This window comes from Ammospiza nelsoni, chromosome 8 (assembly GCF_027579445.1).
Source record: "Ammospiza nelsoni isolate bAmmNel1 chromosome 8, bAmmNel1.pri, whole genome shotgun sequence".
NCBI lineage: Eukaryota > Metazoa > Chordata > Aves > Passeriformes > Passerellidae > Ammospiza > Ammospiza nelsoni.
In genome coordinates this window covers 24888191-24908800 of record NC_080640.1, presented here as the reverse complement: position 1 = coordinate 24908800, position 20610 = coordinate 24888191, and the positions used below count along the sequence as shown (strand labels likewise).

The 20610-nt window shown below is 42.5% G+C and overlaps 2 protein-coding genes across 2 annotated transcripts; one reads left to right on the top strand and one right to left on the bottom strand.

The window, feature by feature from the left end:
• Nucleotides 1–72: 72 nt before the first annotated feature.
• LOC132075944 (uncharacterized) lies at nucleotides 73–6112 on the top strand. Its single transcript, XM_059476718.1, has 6 exons — nucleotides 73–1953; nucleotides 2260–2339; nucleotides 2753–2867; nucleotides 3525–3631; nucleotides 3849–3963; nucleotides 4799–6112. Exons 1-6 carry the CDS (start codon nucleotides 1890–1892, stop codon nucleotides 4984–4986), a joined length of 669 nt encoding a protein of 222 aa, XP_059332701.1. The 5' UTR covers nucleotides 73–1889; the 3' UTR covers nucleotides 4987–6112.
• Nucleotides 6113–17346: 11234 nt separating this feature from the next.
• On the bottom strand, nucleotides 17347–19454 carry LOC132076227 (pulmonary surfactant-associated protein A-like). The gene is made up of 3 exons (XM_059477198.1): nucleotides 19247–19454; nucleotides 18538–18615; nucleotides 17347–17838 (listed from the first exon to the last, which is right to left on the bottom strand). The coding sequence occupies exons 1-3, from the start codon at nucleotides 19401–19403 to the stop codon at nucleotides 17462–17464; spliced, it is 612 nt and encodes a 203-aa protein (XP_059333181.1). The 5' UTR covers nucleotides 19404–19454; the 3' UTR covers nucleotides 17347–17461.
• Nucleotides 19455–20610: the final 1156 nt, after the last annotated feature.

Sequence of the window (20610 nt, the reverse complement as noted above, 5' to 3'; positions counted from 1 at the left end):
TAAAATGGTCCATCTGAACTCAGCTGCCTCTACTCTTGTAGGAATTTAGTTTACCAACATAATTTTTTTTTTAATTGTTGTATGCATTTCCCTGTTAATAGGTGTATGATCACTCTTAAGTCCTTGTGATTAATGGAAATTCAGTGGAAAAGTATTAGATTTTTATTTGTAACTCTTAGGTTGTGGGACCACGTTTGTCTTCTGTGATAGTTTTGTTTGTCAGTAGGCAACAAAATCCTCCAATGCAAGGGCTTAATCCTCCAATCCTTAATCCTCCAATGCAAGGGTTTCCTGTGTATGGCCCCAAGAGGGACTTAATGCTTTCAGCCAGCCTTCTGAGAAATCGGGGCTGGAGAAGTGCTGCCACCCCGTGTTTATCTCCTGAATAAATGTCTTCATACAGCGCCTCCCGAACTGATGTGGTGGTGGCAAGGAAGTGCTTGTGATGAGCATTAAAGAATAAGCAGCCATTTATTCCTTTCAAGTATGTCACAAACACAATTTCTATCTAGTCAAGCCAGAGGTCTCTCCACTTTTATTAATTATGCTAATGTGCTCTGTGTTCTGTGTAAGTTGAGATAAACAGGTTTGTGTGTACCTTCTGATCTCCCAAGGACTTACCACATTAATCAGTGGGTCTCCTTGGGTACCCACCTGGTACATTTTGGCAGGAAAGTACCTTAAAGACCACCTGCATCTTAGAGAATGAGTTGGCAAAGATTTCCCAGGGACTGCTTTCCTGGCTGCATATTGCTTATCTTCCAAGGAGTATGGAATATGTGTGTGCCAGCCTCAGCAAGGTAAGCTGTTTGGAGCTCCAGGTCATAATGTAGTACACTACAGCCAGCAAAAGTAAGTGAATTAAAAACTAATAAAAACAAATTAATAAAAAACAAAATAAAAAATAATTTAAAATTAATTAAGAAATAAGAAATTTGTTTCATACCATGACATGAAAACAGAAGGTCTGTGCTCAACAACAAGAAACAGCTGCAGACAAAAGGAACAGTTCTGCTCAGGTGGCGACAATAACAACCATTAAAGGTTTGTTGGAGAGGAGGGGGGTGCGTGTGCCCAGCTGGTTGGCAGGAAGGTGAGGCTGTCCCAAAGCCTGGCAGTGTGTGCAGATGTGTGACAGGCTGTGACTCTGAACTCTGCATTTCACACACGAGTCAGGCATACCTCTTCGACAATTTGATTAATCTGCTAGTAAACGTGCAGGGTAGAAAAGGTGGAACCTTTGTGGCAATTTTGCTACCTATTCAGCTCTTCCCATAAATGGATTTAAGCACATGAGGTTCATGGCTTCATCAAAAAAAAAAAAAAAAAAAAAAGGAAAAAAAAAAGAAAAGAAAAAAGAAATTAGCCAAACTCTGGATGCTGTAGGATACAGACCATAACCCATTGGTTCACATTTGATGTTCTGAGCTTTCTCTTGGAGCATGACATACAAGTTAAGGCATTATTATGTCTTCTTTATCAAAGTATGTGTTTTTGTGTGTGTGTGTGTGTGTGTGTGTGTGAGGCAAACACAGACAGATGGGAAGGTGGTGAGAGCCAGAGCATGCAAGAAAGTGCGTACACTAAACATGTTTACAGTAACCAGTTAATCTGAACATTTCCCGGTGGAGCTGGCAGCAGCAGAGCCAGGGTGCCTCAGTGCCCTAACGAGGACGTGCCCTTGCCCTCCCCTGACTGTTCTGGCAAGCTCTCCTTGTGCTTCCCACAAGTGGGGCAGTGTGTGCCTCCCCCTAATCCTTGATCCAGCAGTGCTGGGCACTGAGCTCAGGGTGAGCAGCTAGGCACACACAGGCACACAGCTCTGTGCCTGACTGCTCTGGGGGCACCACAAGCAACGAGTAATCACCCGTGGTCTCCTGCAGGGAGAAATGTTCGGCTTCTGCCTCCCCTGGAAAACACTGTTGGTTCTAAGTTTAGCAGCTCTTCTTGCAGGTAAGATGGTCTTGAATATAACTAAAAATTATTTAAATAGGGTTGTTTTAGAGAAATGAAGGGCCTGCTTGGGAACCCAGCCCTGAGTGGCCCCAAACAGGCGCTCACATTGCTGTTTCCAACAAATCAATATTTGTACAGATTATTCAGAATTGAGCTGTGATCACCTCAGATATACAAGCTGGTACTAGGACTGTGGGATAGGATACAGGCAGGGTAGAAGGAGAGTTCCTCTGCACAAGTGAGATTTGGGGTTTGTTGATGAGTCATGACCTAGCTAAGTACCTGCTTCTGCTTGTCCTTTAGATTTTACCAAAATCCGAGCTTTTGCCGGTCAAAGTGAATGCAAAAGTACAACCATAGATGATGTGAATGGGTTTCTCAAGGTAAGAGGTTGGCTGACCCAGGGTCTGTTCTGCACCCACCTCCTGTGCTGGTGGGCTCCTGCTGTGTCTGCCTGCCCTGGCTGGGCAAGCACAACTCGTGTACTGCTTTGGCAATGTACAAAGTACACGCTGGGGAGGGGAGGCACACACAAGAGCAGAAAAACATCAGTGTCATCTGACTTACCACAGCTTTGCTCCTGATACTGCTCGTCCAAAAAGTGTCCTTGTAGATATATTTTCCAGTTTGGCCCTGCTCCAGATACATAAAGTGGCTTGAACATAAGCAGTATAGTGAGATAAATAACAGTAGCTACCTAGAAATACATGAGCTTCTTTATGTTCACAGATATGTTAATTCTAAGGCTCCAACGTTTTCCTTTTCAACTTAGACTTTTTCTCCCCTATCTCCACAGAAATTTTCAAAATGCATGCCTGAAATCATTGCCAAGGGTGAAAAAGCTTCAGTCAATTTCCTGGCATGGACACTGCAAGGAACTCTTGATCTGCTGCGCCCTGTTCAGGAGCAATGTGAGGCCCCTCCTGAACCAACCCCTTTGCTGGGCGTTGAACAAAGGGGCAGAGCAGAAGCACAGAGGAAATTTTTTCTACTACAGAATGAACCAAGAGTCTGCATTTCTTTAGGGGAGGAGGGGCAAAATATAAAAGATGTGTCAGCAACAGGGAGCACTGGGGTTGGGGAGGCAGAGCAGCACAAACAGGGGGTCCTGCTGTCCCTGCAGCCCCAGCACTGGTGCTCAGCAGCAGCACAGTCACAGGGCCAGCAGGGCAGGCTCTGCCCTCCAGCCAGAGCTTCTGTGCTGTCGTGCAGCTGGCATGCCAGTCATATTTCTCCAAGAAATATTTGCATAGTTTTGGCTACAATAGCACTGAATGTCAGTGCTGTGAATGCAAATGCCACAGTGAGCTGCCTCTAAAGTGTAACTGGGGCTGATCCTGTAGTCATAGTGAAAGTGAGGGGGAAATTCAGTGGATGTGGCCAAAAAAAAAAAAAAAAAGTGGGGGCATGAAAAAATGTTAAACAAAAAAAAAAAAGCTTGCTTTGATGATGCCAGCTGGTAGAGACAGGTCAATGAATTTACTTGGGAAGGGGAAGATTTTATGCCCATTTTCACTCTGGTGTTGTTTTCTTGCTCTCTTTCCTTTTTCTTTTTATCCACCCAAAAGTTTGCAAGCAGCTACCTCCATGCCCACGCCCAGTGGCCCCAAAAAACGGGGGGCTGGTGTGTGTGACCATTGACAACACTCAGTACTGCAAACCCATGTGCAACCAGGTAACGTTCCTGCCTTATATAATGCTGCAACTATTCCTTCCTTTACAACTGCTTATTTGGTAAAACCTAATTTTCTTGCTATACTTGGTTTTATATCCCTCAGGGCTGGGAGAGGTTGTAGTGTTTGTGTTTACCTGCCCTGTTTCTTCCCCTTGCAGCTACCATGTCATGCCCTAAGACAGTGTTTGTTTATTTTCTCCCCTCCCTGTTTCCCAAGGGTTATGACTTCCAGTTCCTCAGGAGCAGCAGGCTGTATGAGGAGTGTGGCAATGCCACAGGCTTCTCCTGGACCACGCAGCTGGTTGGGGAAAAGGTGCTGGCAGTCTGCAGCCGTGAGTGCTCCTCAGATATATCTGTTCACACAAGGCTTCCTCGCTTCTGTTCAAAAAAATAGGAGGAAGGAAAAGTTTCTCTTTTGGTGACAGCCTTCTCATGTGTGACATTGTGAGAGCCAGTGCTGAGCTGGCAAATTTATGAGCAAGAAAACACATTAGCTATAATACTCTCATGAAGGCACTGCTGTTTCATCTTGGGGTACCAAATGTGGCATTTATGCAAATGTTTGTGGGAGGATGGACCTGTTTTTTTAAAAAAACAGTGAATTGGTATCACCCTAACACAAACCCCATGTTGCACAAGGGTTGTGTGACCCACTGAACAGACAGCAATAGGATATAAAACTGCTTATCTTCCAACAATAGTTGAAGAATCTCAGCAAATTGGCCAAACCTGTATGTACACCCAATAAAGCCCAGCAGTTGGGCCCCAGCCAGCAGTGCTGCCATCTTCATGGCAGCTCTGTGTGGGAGTGTAAGACTGCTCCCATTGCATCCATTGCTCAATCTGTGACTCAAAGCAGGCTCTATGACTCTGTTGTTATTGCCTTAATTTAAAAACAAATGTGCATATAGATACACAAAAAGCCCACCCTACCTCTCCTATGCTTAATGGAAAGCATTTTACTGTTGACACTGCCTAGCTGCTAGGGCAGTTGCTAGTTATTTTCCAAGGCTTAATAAAAGCAAGCATGCATCTGGGCACTTTTATTCCAAGCTGGAGACTTTAGAAAATTGGAATTCCAGTACGTGTGCAAAGATCAGGACAAAGCTAAGTGAATTCAGCTGCTTATTTATTTATTTATTTATTTATATCTTTGATCTTTTCCAGCCTCTGAGGTGGCCATCGGTGGAGCTAAATCTGCCTATTTCCCCAGCAACAGCACCTGTGTGCACACGGCTGCCTTCCCTGAGGCTCAGGCAGAGCAGCTGAACAGCTTCCTGCAAGAGCTGGCCGAGCGCGGCATCGACGGCTCCAGCCGGGACCTGGGGGCTGACTGTGTCACCTGTGGCTACTGACAGCAGCCTGGGCACAGCCAGCCTCTCACAGCATCACAGAGCACTGAAATCATGGCTAGCACCTGTAAACACACAGCTTTTATTTTGTTTAAAGGTCTGGAGATCGTAGTCATGACCTCAGCTTTGGGTATGGATATACAGGCTAAATTTAATCACGCAGCTCATGGCAAGACTGTCAAAGAGAGAAGACAGCTTTTATGGCTTTAATTTGTCTAGCTGGAATTAAGCAAGATTTTTTAAACAGTTGATTAATAGATACCTTCCTATTGGCTTAAATTCTTCTGGATCTCGGCAGATAGTAACACTGATTGTTGTCAGAAATTGTCCTGTGTCAGGGGTCCTCTTTACTGAGAAAAGACCATACTTCCACTCACTTTTACAGCTGCCAGTTAGTCACTATTACTGCTCTGATGACCATTACAGCTGTGTAAGTGACAAGAGTTCCTGGCTGTAGGGATATAAAACTTTATTCCTTTCTTGTTTGTCTGGGGCCTAGAACAACAGCAGAAAACCTGTCCATTGTCCCCCAGGCACTAAGTGAAAGTGAAGATCAGGGGCAACTTATCACTGGAGATCCAGCTTATTTGTGGAGATGTAGCTACCAAACAGTATGCATGTGAATTATTGTGAAATATAAACAAGAAATGTAGATACCGCTTGCTTGGTTTTCAGTGGAATCTGTGCTTGAGGTAATATTTGAATTTTCTTCTGTTGAGCAAACAGTGAAGCTGTAGATCTGAAGACAGACTCATCTGTTTGTGTTTCCTTTCCCTTCTTTACCTTTCTCCTCTTTCTGTTGATCTCTCAGACACATAGTTTTGTGGTACATGATGTAAAATTGGCCTTTACCTCATTTATCAGATAAATGATTCAAATATATATATTTACATACTTATATTTCAGGCTCAGAATTGAGTCACTACAAACAAAAAACCCCATAAATAACCCCAGCTGCTTTAGGGTCCAGAGGCAGACAGTCATATGACAGTGAATGGAACAGATAATTACACCAGAAAAGGGATGAGTTGGCTGCTTTGGCTGCTTATAAAACGTGTGGCAATAAATTAAGTCATTGTGTTGGAGACAAAAGTGCTGTAGTCTTAAAGAAAAACAATGAGTTTTGAGTTTTGGTTTTATTTATTTATTTATGGCAAACAAATGATTTCTATCAAATGAAATTATAATGTTTTTAAGTCTTTCCAGCCAAATCATTATCAACAAATGCTCAGATAAAATATCTGGAGTACTTTTCAGTATCATTTTTCTACTGGTGCTAAACCCCATTTTTTTCCTCTCAATTTTGTTATTCTATTCTAGTGACTTTCCAAACCAATCAACAAAAGAAAAGTCACTCATATTTTATTTTATGAGGAAATAAAATATGTAAACCAGCAGAAACTTTCATTTTTGGTTCATAAATCCTCATAGTGTCACACAGTGTGGAAGAATTAGGCTGGAAAGCCTTAATTTTCACTTGTCATGAAACTGATATTAAGCTGGAGATTGGGTTGCTGGGGTGTTTTTCAAAAACTTGCAGAGATGAGGTTTTGTTCTATTCCCACCACCTGAGTTATTATTTATAATGAGACAGGGAGTTGACTCAATAAGCCAATATAACACAGTTAAAAACTAAAGTAAATTTAATCATGTTATTTCCCAGAGTACATTTGCATAATTTCATTCATGTAAATGGTTGCTGTGTGTTTGCATTAACTTCTTGTTGGTGTCTGGCCTGTCTGAGCATAGGACCATTCCTCATGCTCCTGCTCTAGCCCCAGGATGGGGTTTGTTCTGGCACTAGGGGGTTGAGGAAAGAGGAAAATTCATATAGAATGAAAGAACTTAATACTATTTTAAACCATTAATTTCCAGATCAAACAACAGAAGCAGGAGAGGCTTACTTCTTGAAATATTCTCTGAAATTTTATTTTTTTTTTAGGTTTTGCAATACAACCAGACTAAACCACTGCCTCCCCAGAGTATCTTACATGCTTTGGATAAATCCACCTGCACAAGTGTCAGTCAGCTAAAGGCTTTGGTAATATTTACACTGTAACTATAGAGAGGGATATTAATTATTCCTGATATTAATTAAGGGAATACAGTGCTGCATTATCCTTACTTCTCTTTCAGTCCATTATAACACAAGAGAGGAACTCAGTGTAGGAGCTGAGCCAAGAGCAGTAATTACAGCCCAGCCAAAACATGGAAGGCAAAGTGTGGAGAACTGCAGCTCATGGCCACAAAATCACACAAAAAACTCTTCTCACAGGAACTTAGCAGCAGCAGACTGGCAGAGGCAGTGCTCTGGGGTGGCTCACAGGTAGTGAGAGGTGTTGTCAGCGTGAGCCATGCTGCCAGGGCAGTGCTGGAGCAGGGCTGGCTCACACGGAGCCCTGCAGCGAGATCTGTGGCACATGTCTCATCCTCCACATCACCACCGCAGCTGGGGGCAGCAGCATCAGCACACTCATCACCAGCACTGCAGCAAAAATCACCAGCAGGATCTCCCACGGGGCCAGGATTGTTTCCACCATGACTTCCTCCATGTCAGGAGTCTGAAGCTGTAAAGCAAAAAATATGCTGCGTTATTTACTTGCAGATAGGAATTAATTCTGGATAGATGCGTTTGTTTCAGCCAGCATAGGGGTGTCAGCCTCTTTGGCCTATTCCTTTCTCAGCCTAAAAAATAATCCCATTTCCTGGGCTGCAGACCCCAGAAGAGCTCCTGCTCTTTCTCTCTCTCTGTGTACCCTCAGGATCCTCCATAGAGCATCAGCCTGCCTTTCCCCCTTGGCTCAGCTGCAGTTGTTGATGCTGGTGTAAGACACTCTGTCCACCCTAAAGCACTCTTCCTAACCCTTGGATAAGTCTTTTTCTTTACAATTTCGAGTTTTAAGGCCCTCCTCTCCCACTCAGAGCATCATTACACAAAATGATTACTGCACTGATATACAGCAAAACTAAAGCTGAAAAGAATATGATGGAAAGGAGAACTGGAAATCGAACTGCCGTCAGAATGCATATTTCATCTTTTTCCATGTACAATGCTTTAGAAAGAGCAGGGTGCTTAGGAAGGAGTTAATGTGTGTTGATTCTGTTAAGTGCTAACAGGTGTGTCCTAGGGAATGCAGTTTCAATGCCATTCCTGCCACAGGACCCACACACCTGAAAGTCATCAGGGTGACCAGTCCTGTTCCTGGACCCACACACCTGAAAGCTGTGCAGTGGGTGAATACATGAGGTGCCAGGGCCTGAAGGGGTTTTTTTCTCCAGTCCCTAGTGCCAGTAGTGAGGAGGTTTCCTGAGGGGCTGCAGTGCTGCCTGTGCTGTCGGCATTGGGACTGCAGCTCACCAGAGGAGGCCTCAGGTTTGTCCAAGCATGTGCTACTGGGGTTTTGTTACTAAATCCTGACCTTTATGCAAAGGTGAAGATGGAAACTGGGTTGATAGAGTATTTATGTCTAAGGAGAATAGAAAATTTGAATAATTTCCAGCAATTGTGTACGTGACAATGTTAAAATTACCATCAGCTCAATTTTTTTTCTGTGGCTTGTAAGGAGAGTTTGTGTTACCAGTGTATGTCTAGTAACAAATCTTGGTGGATTGAGGCCACGATATCCTCAATGAAACCCAGCTATCCATCAGCAGATCTTGGATTAATTTCAAATCTTACAAGCACAGAAAAAGTTCAGAGGAGGCAGCTGGAGCTGCCCGGCTCAAGGCCTGGAGCACTCTCTCCCTTCTCCCCAGTGAAGCCACACAGCCATTGCAGGAGGGTGGCTGGAGCTGGAATGCTGCCCACAGACCCATTCCCTGCAGTGGGCTGTGCTCTGTGTCTGTTTTCTACAGAGCAGCTCCTTGATTTTGCATGTGTTCATCTGCTGTGGCCTCTGGCTCTGCTGCTGTGGGCTGTGCTGCAGGGCCCTTCAGGCTGGGTGATATTCTCACTTTTCATGTGGCAACTTTTGGTGTTATTCCTCTCTTCCCACTGGCTGCTGGGTGAAGATAGGTGTGAGGCTGTTTTTAACCTGGAGAGGGATTTTTTTTTTTTTTTTTTTGCTCAGGGAGTTTCCTTGTGCTGCTTCACTGCTGCCTTTAGCTGCTGCCCAGGGAATGTCACAGGTTGTGGGGTGTTAGTAAAGGTGTCTTAAGGAATGCAGTGCTCAGTGTAATTCCTGCCACAGGATCCACACACCTGAAAGCCATAAGGGCTGCAAGTCCTTTGCCAGAACCCACACACTTGAAAGCTGTATTAGCCTCCCGTCTGCTAATTTCAATGTCCTTGTTGGTTAGCTCCTTTAAATACCTGAGTTTCTGAGTTGCTTTGTGGTATTTTTTCCTCTTTTTTCTCTCTAATCTTGTTTCCCCCTGCCCGGCCAAATTACATAAATGGACATCTTGATTTTGGAGAAGTAAGAGTAGGGAAAACCTTACAAACCCCCAGATATATTTATCTCACTATTGCATCTGGGAAGGGGGAACTGCACTTCCTCAATGCACAATGAAGAAAAATGCAGAAGGCAGAAATACTATAAGAAAAAAAAAAAAAAGGCTTATTTGCAGTCTACAGAAATGGTGTGAAGGTTCAAGCCAGCCCTGTGAATCTTACAGTAACTTTAGCTATGGTAACTTGAGAAGTTCCCTTGAGCAAGACGCTTGTGGGAGGTGGTGGCCTCCCTGTCTGTAACTTGCTCTCACTTGAGATTTCTTTGAAAATGCATTGCATGGGCTGAAAGAGGAACTGGTATCTGAATTAGCAGGTATTTAAATTATAATTTATTTGCCTCCAAACTACAGAATTATTGCCTATCATATAATAATTTTTACTCTGTGCCTGGAAAGTCGCAGATCTGGTACTGCTGGCTAAATTCTGGGAACAGAAAAACAAGTTTTAAAACTTTGGGAGTCCAGTAAATTTGTAAATGCAGTCACCAAATGGGGGAAGGGATTGAAGTCTGCAAGGTCTCTTTTGTATCAGTGAATATTCATATTTTCTTTTGTTTCTAGGAAGATATTCTGATTGGTAGCTAGAGCACTTAATGTCAGTCAAAGACTTGTCTCTGTGAAATCAAGTGACAAGTTCTTACTTTGGTGGAGATGAATACAGTCGAATTGGATAAAAAACCACAATTAATATTGCAAAAAATATAAAATTTGTATAAAATACAAAACAATATATCGGAAATATTAAAGATTATTAGTGATATCTTTATGCAATTTTAATATTTTATAATATTTCAGAAATTCTACTAGATTCTGCTTTTAATGACATCAGATAAAACCACATGGGCTATATTGAATTTCCAGTGTCTTCTACAAGCAGGTGTAGAAGATTATGTGGGGAGGGGTTTATCACCTACACCTGAGAGCTGCTCAGTCACACACAAAGAAGGGCTCCCAGTGGCTTCAGCATGACCAGAGCTGTGAAACACTGCCCACCCTGCAGGGCTGTGACCACTCTCCTCCCAGGCACACACTTATTCCAAAGGCAGAACAAGCTGAAAGAGGTAAACCAACAACAACAATGAGCTTGTGCCACTCAGTCAGTGATATAAATATTTGCCCTTCAAGTGGGGAGAACAAGTGCTCCTGGGTGCCCTGGGTGAGCTGCCAGCTTCCTGTTAGCACTCCAGGGTAATCACCCAGGCTGGCTCTCTGAGGAGGCCACCAAGCTGTGCCCTGGAGCCCTGGGCAGCTGCAGGAGGGTGAATGCATTCCTCTGCCACCTCCCTGGCTCTGGGCTGCAAACACAGGCACCAAATGGTAGGAACAGGAAAAATTCTCACACCTGGGTGTCTGGCACAGGGATGGACTCGAAAAGAGGGTGATGATCGAGAGATAACTACACTGCAAGTTGAAATTGTCACTTAGAACTCCTGTAAGAACCAGAAATCAAATTAATGAGTTCAGTACCTTAGAGAAAAGGCTGCTTTACAATTATGTAAAACCTTAGAAAGATCTAATAATGCTGCTTTGGCAGAGGTCCAAACCTTTTAAACAAAGAGTGTATAAAAACGCTCAGAATCATTTAAATATTAACAGAAATTTCACTGAATATGGTTGTTATAAATATCTCCCTCTACAAGTAACTAAACTATTAATGAAAATATTTCAGTAGTAATTTTTTAAAATATTTCAGCCTTTATAATACATGAAGCAGATTAGTCTGATTATTTTAAAGTCAAAACTGTGTGTATTTATCTTTCAGTGAGTAAAGACGCTGCAGGCTACAAATCAAGCTTAAAATCTCTTAATGTGAAAATCGAGTGCAGAAATTAAATGTATGAAACACTGAGGAAGATCTTTTAAAACAAAAATTATGATGAAGACAGACTATTTAATAGACAAAACTAGCATAGCAAACTGTTGTGATTAAGCTGATCAAGGCCTTAGTTTCACCTCAATTCCAAAGGTAATTGTAATCAGGAGGCTACAATCAAAGTTAAAATGCAAGAAGAGTTTCTCGGTTGTTATTTAAATCACATTTTTCTGGACATATAAATTCAGATTTTTGTATTTTGTCTAAAAAGATGATTTTGTGCTTTCATAGATAACACATTGTGGCATATATCTGTTAAGTTTCTGATTCTTGAATGTATAGCAGTGAGGACATACCTACATCTGAGTCACAGACATTTCCTCTCCTGAAATATTTAGATTTTAAACACTTTTGAATAAACTTATACAAACTGGAGTTGTGCTTACTGTAAAAGAAGAATAAGGGATTGCCTTATGCAGTCCACTCACAGACATAATTCTAACAATTTAGCAAACTATTTTGCACTTAAAATTAATTATGTGAATAGGAATATAGATATATGTGACTACATTCTTCTACTCTTCCCTGCCGACAACCATTTACCGGAATTAGAAATAATTTAGTTATCACCCTTTCTAAATAATTTAGTTATCCCCCTTACTTATATACTGTAAAGTATGCCCCCTTTCTATAGAAAGGCATCAAATCCTGAATTAGCTGGATTTTTTTTGTCTTTCCCTGCTGGCAGCAGGCCCCTGGCTGTGTGCTGGGCACCCTCACCTGCTCAGTGCCCCCTGGGCTGTGTGCTGGGCACCCTCACCTGCTCAGTGCCCCCTGGGCTGTGTGCTGGGCACCCTCACCTGCTCAGTGCCCTGGGCACCCTCACCTGTTCAGTGCCCTGTGTCCTGGGCACCCTCACCTGCTCAGTGCCCTGGGCTGTCCTGGGCTGTGTCCTGGGCACCCTCACCTGCTCAGTGTCCTGGGCACCCTCACCTGCTCAGTGCTCTGGCTGTGTCCTGGGCACCCTCACCTGCTCAGTGCCTCCTGGGCTGTGTCCTGGGCACCCTCACCTGCTCAGTGCCCTGTGTCCTGGGCACCCTTACCTGCTCAGTGTCCAGCTGTGTCCAGGGCACCCTCACCTGCTCAGTGCCCGGCTGTGTCCTGGGCACCCTTACCTGCTCAGTGTCCTGGGCACCCTCACCTGCTCAGTATCCAGCTGTGTCCTGGGCACCCTTACCTGCTCAGTGCCCCTCACTGCGCTGCCGGGGCTGCTCAGCTGGACAGGACAGACAGGGCAGGGCAGGACAGACAGACTGCCGGGCTGTGCCGGCCCCAGGGCAGCCCGCAGGAGCGCGGGGCCGCGTTTGTGCCTCCATCGCCTCCCCCTGTGCTCTTAAAGCGGCACAAACCTGCCCGAGGCAGCCGCACTGCCTTGCCCGCTGTTTGCTCAGAACAGCAGAGCAAGAGCCGGCTCCTCACCCTGCGCAGCCACTCAGTGAAAAATGAGAACCCGTTTTTCACCAGAAAACCACTTGGGCTTTCCTTGTAAATCATCTTATTTGCTCACGAGTGAGTAATCTGATTAACTCATTCTGACTGATTATTGCGAACATGTGCAGCCTTTAGAGTATGAATGCTGATGCCCCTCAGTTTGTTGGCATTCACACACCCAACTCTCTTCCACCTATATTCAACAGCCCACTTGCTATTTACCAGCTTAGCTTAACTTCAGTGTGAAAAATGTGTATTTGATGATCGGCTTTTTGCAAATATTAAAATGAATATTATATGTGTTGTGTTAGAAAGTAATGCTATGTTAATTATCTTAAGTAGTGTGTTAAATATAGTTATTGGGTTATTAAAAAAAGTTAAAATAGAAACTATGCTATGTAGGATACTTTTTTTAAAGAAAGGACGCCCAGTGAGATAGCAGCCACGGGACACCTAAATATTTCAGAGAAAAATAATTTATTACCCTCTTATCAGAAGAAATTAACTTCTTCCCACCTCAAAGGTGCTGTTAGGATTCAGAGGAAGAAGCTGACACTGACCAGACAGAATCCTGTATTTGAATGGAATTTATGCATCATGTATGAGGTGTAGGAATATGCAACAGGCAGTTTTTAAGGGTAAATCCTCTGTTAACGTGGGTCCTTTTTCAGGCTCGTGCTGCCCAGAAAAAGGTACCCAGACATCCGTAACTCTTTGTCTCTATTGTCTCATATTGTCCTAATTCAAATTGTCCAAATTATTATTACTCTAATTGTATCACTATTTTTATAACCATTTTATTACTATTAAACTTTTAAAATTTTAAAAACAAGTGATTGGCGTTTTTCACATTCCATATTTGAAAAACCAGAGCTATGCTCAGGCAAACCACAATCAATAGTACAAAACAATAAAAAAATTTGTATAAAATACAAAACAATATATCTGAAATATTAAATATTGATTATTAGTGATATCTTTATACAATTTTTAGTATTTTATTAGGTAAGGAATTCCACTGGATTCTGCTATAAATGATATCAGATAAAACCACATGGACTATATTGAATTTCCTGTGTCTTCTACAAACAGGTGTAGAAGATAAGTGTTTATGTGGGGAGGGGTTTTATTATCTACACCTGAAAGCTGCTCAGTCACACACAAAGATACGACTGCTGCATTATTTATTATATAAAGTGCATGTAAGGACCTCTTCAGAGGCTTTGCTAAGCCAGCTCTGGCTCCTCTCCGTGCTGCTGTGGAGGTGGCACTGCACAGTCCCCGAGAAGTGGCCCTGCTGCCTGAACACGCTGCTGCATCTGCCTTTTGCCTCTTGACAGGAGAAGATGTGAAGGCCAAGCTGCAGCCTGCCTTAAAAACTCAACAAACTCAACAAAGAAATCTGTGGAGTGATCTGTGCTAGAGTGGATGCATCCAAAGGGATGCACAGAGCTTCAGATTGCAAGGATGTCCCTTTAGACCTCAAAGCCACACAACCAGCAATAGGCTCTTCAGTTTCTTACAAAGCAGAGAAAAATATTAACTAAGGTGTTTTCACAGAAAATAAAAGCTGTTAATAGTTCTCACAAGGGATATTTTCATAGATCCAAAACTATTTTCTGAACAATTCTTGGCAGGGGGAGGGGTGGAATAATTTTGTAGTATTTTCCACTATACAAGGCAGAATCAGTAACACTTTTCCCTGCAGAACTTGACAAGTGACTTCCACGTCTCTCAATATGTGACACTAATATTTCATCTTGCTAAAATCAAATTCCTTGCTAAGTTGCTTTCTGGGGAACCTGTTTATCCTGTTTTTTTACTAAGTCTTCAGATTAATACAATTTTAACTTCACTTAATCCTAGTGGTGGTACTAGTAGTCCTACAGTCAGAAGTGGGAAAGTGCATGCCATGGACTGAAAATTGAACATCACAGAGTATGGCTTGTCAGCATGCTGGGTGGTCCAGAATATCCACAAGTACTAGCAAATACAAGTCCAATGGTGGCAGTTTTTACAAGCACAACTAGTATTTAGAGTTAGGATAAGGTGCATTAAGCTTTTAAAATAAATTCAGAAATAATTCAGAAAACAGCTCTTGAAATAAATGCTTGCTAGCCTTGGAAAATCCTGTCTTTCTACAAATCAGAGGATGCTGTACAGCCACCTCATTCAGATTTAGGAAATAAATTTGGTGCCCAAATGCTGAGCCAATCTGCCTTTCAGGCCAAGCCTGCTTCTTTCCAGACCTGCCTGCTGTCAGGGCTGTTGGAGGTGGCAGCTTCAGGCAGGGTGACAAACATTTGCTTTGTGGTTGTGTGTCCTCATCCCAGTACCTACTGAAGGCAGGTGTGTGTTCTTTCACTCACACCTGCAAATAGCATTAATTTGAGATAACTCTGTGACACCCAGGAGATTAGCAGGATAGAATAAAAAAACTTACCGTGGCTTTAAAAGGTTTGCTGATGGTGGGCTGTGTGTCCAACTTCATTCTCAGGCTGATGTTAATCACTGTACATTTCTTAAACTTTACTGGAATGTGATGAGTGGAAAATTACTACTTGAGGTGATGCTTGTGATCCTGTTTCCTTGTGCTCGTGGCAGAGTTAATTTCACAACAGGAGTCATGCAAGGCTGCAGACTGGGCAGGTGAGCTGATGGGTGCAGGCAGATACTGTTGAGCTGAAAAGTGTTTGTGAATAAAAACAGAGTTTGAAAGTGAAACAGAACGATGCAGACTCCTGAGTCCTCATTTCCCCTCTACATACCTGTTTCCACTGGGTTAACAGAGGAGTCTATCTGATATGGGATTCAGTAGTTTTTATTTTGGCAGTGCTGTCCAGAAATAAGTCATTTGTTAACACCGTGTAGCTCTCCTTACATGCCAAAGAGATGCATGGATAAAAAGGAGTTTGCTCACAAAAGTTTTATCTTTGCATATATTGAGATTACTTTATAGCTCTTGGAAACAGGGTGCTATGTGTATGCACGGTGATGAAGGATTTAAATACTGCTGGAGTGAATAACAGCCTACCTGTGGAGGGGAACCACCTGCAGGCACCAGGCTGCTCGAGCAGAAAGGCATCTTGGTTTGACACCAACCTTGTTGCACTGATTTTCCTAATCTCTAAAAGACAAGCAGCTTGGTTTGCAGAGAACAACAGCAAGAATGATTCACAGGCCCTGACATCAAGCAGCGGGCTGAAAGGGGCCAGGAAGACCCATTCCTTGTCACACAGCATGTGCCCAAAATAATCCTGTAATTGAATTTAAGCCAGCACAGGAATGTTGTGCATGGCAGGCTGCTGCTCTGGAATTACAGTGAATTGCACAGCTACAAGGTCCCAAACAGCCTCTTTGCTGGCCCCCAGGTTCACATGAGCTGTGAGCACACCTCCCCTCCCCTGTTACCTTCCACACTTTGGCTGTTCTGTCTCCCTGTCATGCAGAGGGGAGTGAGAGGAGCTGATCTGGCTCTAGAGCTGGACGTGTCCTTGCTCAGGTTTCTGTGACCAAGCTGAGACTAACACAGTGGGAATCAGTGTGGCTCATAGTCAGGAATTTGGCTTTATAAAGGCACCCCCAGATGCTCAGCCAGCCTTTGCACCATGTCATGGAGCTGATGAAGAGCCTTAATTGCCTCATGTTGAAGTCAACTGCCCTAGAGAAAGGAAAAATCCAAATCAGACATCTCTGAGTGTGCAGCTATGCTGCACAACTGTAAATCTAAACTTGGGGAATTATCACCTTCAGGAGATGAACAGACCCAAGCTGAGAAAGATTTCTCTTAATCCTTTAGCTTAAACTGGATGGTGAGATGGTGAGCTGGATGAGACGAGCAGCTTCTGCAATGAGTGCTCAGTCACTTGGCATCCTCCAACCCTGGCCCTGTGGGAATCCCAGTGAGGGTCTGACAACCACCTTTGTGGTGCCCAAAATTAGTTGTATCTGAATCTCATGACAATATAGCCTAAAAAAATTGGCCATGTCATGGCTCTGATGACTATCCCTAAATCACAATGGCCCAGTAATTTTCCTGCTGTCTCCTATGTGTTTTCTTCCACACACATCCCATGTGCCAGGGGACCTTGGTCTTCTTGTGCTCCTTGAGTCAGGAAAGGCATTAGGAATTCTGAACAGCTGGCTTCTGGTCACCACCTTTGAGCTGCATGAAGGCTAAAGCCCTGCTGACTCTGAAGTTTTCCTATGGGAAATATAAGGAGGGTGGTTCTGTGCCACCCCAGCTGCACTGCTTGTGCTTTCTCTAGGGCACCTGTTGGGGGTGAGGGTGGCCAAAGCACTGTGGGCTGAGCAGAGTGTCTGAATGGGGAGTTTTGGTGAGGGAAACTTACACAAAGGGATCAAAATACACACTCAGTAGAGGTTCATGGGTAAAGGAGTACTGGAGGACCTTGTGGCTGCAAGTCACTTTAGATATGCAGCCAAGAACTGTAATTTTTGTTCTTGTAATAAGTCAGCAGGCTAACAACAGTAGGAACCCATAGGCAGCAGTATTAACACTGGGCAATGATTATCAAACAGACAAAATGGCCCTGCTTTCCTTATACAGTTTCCTCTTTATGGCTGGCACTTGTTTAAAAGACAAATTAGACAGGGAAAGAATGCATTTTATTTTTTCATGCTGCTTTATCTAAGTTCACTAGCTACAAAGGCAGACACAAGTGACAGGGAAGCACATTCCAGAGAGCAGCAAGGGAAGCACTAAAACTGGCAGACAATAAGGTGATTCTTGTTACACTTCTTGTCATTCCAAGTGCCATCAGTGTACATCTCCACACATTCTTCCTCTCCTTTGCCAGAAGGTTCATTTGGATACCAGTTAGTATAGCTCAGCTGAGCACCATTCAGGAGCTGGAATCTTCCTGGAATAAGGGATTGTTTTATCCCCAGGTAGGCGTAGGTGTTAAAATATTTCACAAAGTACAGAATGGCATCATTCTCTCCAGGGCTCTTTGGAGTGGCAATAGAGCCTCCAACCTCTTTACATTTTTCCACTGTACCATCAAAATCAGCTTTTTTTCCATTGGTAGAAAAGATTTTTCCTCCAGACTCTGTTATCATCTTGTTCAAGCGAAGGACTGCAAGAGGAGGGAGAAGCTGTTAAAAGTGTGCATTCTTGTGTGCTCATTTTGCTGTCAAATTTAACTCCTGCTACTTTGCTCCATAACTTTAGATTAAACCCAGGAAAGGGTAAAGGAAAGGAGAACTTGAAATCAAAGAAATTTGAAAATGGAGAAGGGGGAAAAGGGAAGAAACACACAGATGATGAAACAGGAGAATCACATAAGAATTTGGAGGAGGAAAGGAAATGAGGAATCCTTTTTTTTGTAAAAAAGCATATGATTTTATTTGAGACTCTCTATAAGACTCTGAGGTAGTTTGCAGCATACCAATGTTCTGGAGTGAGAGGAATCTTAGATTTGATCTGGTCTTGGTTCTCTTAGTAGGTTTTTAGTGTTCTGTTTGTCTGTTGGGGCATAAAGTGTGCATGGAGCAGCTCTGCATAGGCAGGGATTTTAATATGCCACATCACTGCCTTGCTTGCACTCATATTTCAGAGCTGTTACCCAGGTGTCTCCCACCAGATATGAAAATCTAATTCCCACTGCCCCACCCCCATTTGAAAGTTTTCACTCTGATATACCAGTGAAGAAGATATAAAAAGGAATGCTATAAATCTGCAAAAAATTCTGCCTTCTTCCTAAGAAGCAATTTTTGCCCACCTAGTCTATCCCCACTAACCCAGGAGCAGCAGAAAGTAAAGGCAGATAAAATACCTCCTTCCAGTCTGGAAATCCGATATTCCAATTGATGGATGGGGTCCCCATGTTCGTTGCCAGCCAGAGCTGTGAGATCTGTGAACAAAACCAGCTATTATGCACTTGGCTTTACAGTGTCAGTCGTGGCTTTCAAATAAAGCAGAGCTCATCATATGAAATTAATACGAACTTTTGAAATGTTTGCTTGACAAGTTTTAGTTTACTGCTGTGTTTTAAACAGGTGATATCTTCACACATTAATCTTTGTAAGGGTAGGGGATAAGTTCCTGGAAGTCACCTGCAGAGCACGGATGTGTATAGAAAACTGGAACTGGCAAACTGAGATAATTTTCTGTCTAAGTGATTGAGCCAGTCCAGGCAAAACTCTGGCACCTGTGCAGTAGGTTTAGCTGATTTTTAACTGTGTCTGAAGGGACTGAATCCTTGATAGAATCCTTCAGGCTGTTCAAGCACTTGCTTACAGCTACAACCTAGGACTTAGCAACAAGTTTCTTGTCTATGGAAAATTCTAAACTTTTCTCTGTGAGTTGAACCACTGCATCATTAAATAAAGATTTAAGCATCTTACTTCATATAAGAAAATTAATATTAAGTCCTGATTATTTTATTTCAAGTAGATCACATAGCAGATTATGGTAGATAGCATTGAGTTTTCAAAGCATAAAAATAGAGCACAACAGATAAAATTGGAGATAACTTCACATACCTGGTATTTGTTGCTCTTCTGCACTGTTGCTCCTACCTCCAAACAAAGGCTTGAAAGGGAACGATGGAAGAAATCCTGCAAGTTTACCTTGAGCACACAATGGGAGCAGGAAAAAAGCTACTGCTAAGATTTTGTGCAGCTGTGGAGACAGCATCATTTAAAGCTGAAGGTAAACCAGACTGGTTTAGTCTCCAGGGTAGAGTCCTGCATTTAAATAAAAAAAAAAAAAAAGAATTGTTTAGAATTTTTCTGAGCGTGAAGTCTTATGCATATTACACTTTGCCTGCAGGGACATGAATGTCATTCATGTAGTTGCAAAGTTATCCTATTTCAGACAATTAAGATATTTTCCCAAAAGACAGACTGCTAAGTCTATGAAAGTCTACAGAGCAAACACCCAAAACATCCCTTCAAAGCTCTTTCCTGTACATCAGATACCATTATATGCCATTTTCCCCCATAAAATAGTTATAATTTCATTTTAAAGGAGAGCAATAGACACATGGCTGCTTTAGCAAGAGAATGTTTAAAACAAAGTGGGACATGCTGTCTGTGTCAATTGGTCTAAGAGCAAAACAACTGCTAATACTTATTCTTCTATTGCAGCATCCATTTTTTAACATCTCTTCCCTCAGGTGACATGGTCTATAAAAAGAGGTGAAATTGTTACTAATAATGTTGATACACACATTGAAATTTGAAAGTTTTGTGATACAGTTTAATAGATTCAACATAATTGAAACAGCAACCTATCTAAAGATATGCAACTTACCTAGCAGCTCCAGTGTGAATTAAGAAAGACTCATTAAATGGTCCAATTTATAGGGCATGTAATTTGAGATTCATCTTCTTATCTACAGAGAGCACAAAGAATACATCATATGATATGAATTGGCATATAAATGGAAATTGAATGAACTTTTACTTGAATGATAGGGGCAATGTTTTCTTCAAGAGGCAAACATACTTAAAACATGAGGAAATTATTTGAAGGTACTTTTGTAACTTGTAGAAACACTTTCACAAGTTTTAAAACACCAACCCTAGAACAGAACAAATTTCTCAATTCATATTTGAAATACCTAATGTTTCCACAGAGTGGGTGTGGAAATGTCACAGAAGATAAGCAATTACAAGTTCACCTGAAATACAATATGCACAGGGACACCACCATGATTTTTGTTACAGACTGAGGACTTACCAGTGATAATGACCAAAGTCTCATAACTAAACAGAATCTCACAATTGTAGCAGCAAAGGCAGATGAAAAATCTGCAGCACACGCAGAGGAGATAGCTGGAGAGACACATGCTGAAATAACTTATAGAATGCTCCAGGGGAGGTTTATGTGTCAAAAAGAGCAG

Excerpts from the sequence above, each read along its gene's own strand:
- LOC132075944 (XM_059476718.1), top strand. The coding sequence starts at position 1,890 with ATGTTCGGCTTCTGCCTCCCCTGGAAAACACTGTTGGTTCTAAGTTTA. Across the intron at positions 1,954-2,259 it reads TTTAGCAGCTCTTCTTGCAG|ATTTTACCAAAATCCGAGCT; the intron begins GTAAGATGGTCT and ends CTTGTCCTTTAG. Across the intron at positions 2,340-2,752 it reads ATGTGAATGGGTTTCTCAAG|AAATTTTCAAAATGCATGCC; the intron begins GTAAGAGGTTGG and ends CTATCTCCACAG.
- LOC132076227 (XM_059477198.1), bottom strand. The coding sequence starts at position 19,403 with ATGATGCTGTCTCCACAGCTGCACAAAATCTTAGCAGTAGCTTTTTTC. Across the intron at positions 18,616-19,246 it reads AGAAGAGCAACAAATACCAG|ATCTCACAGCTCTGGCTGGC; the intron begins GTATGTGAAGTT and ends TTTTGTTCACAG. Across the intron at positions 17,839-18,537 it reads GATTTCCAGACTGGAAGGAG|TCCTTCGCTTGAACAAGATG; the intron begins GTATTTTATCTG and ends CTCCTCTTGCAG.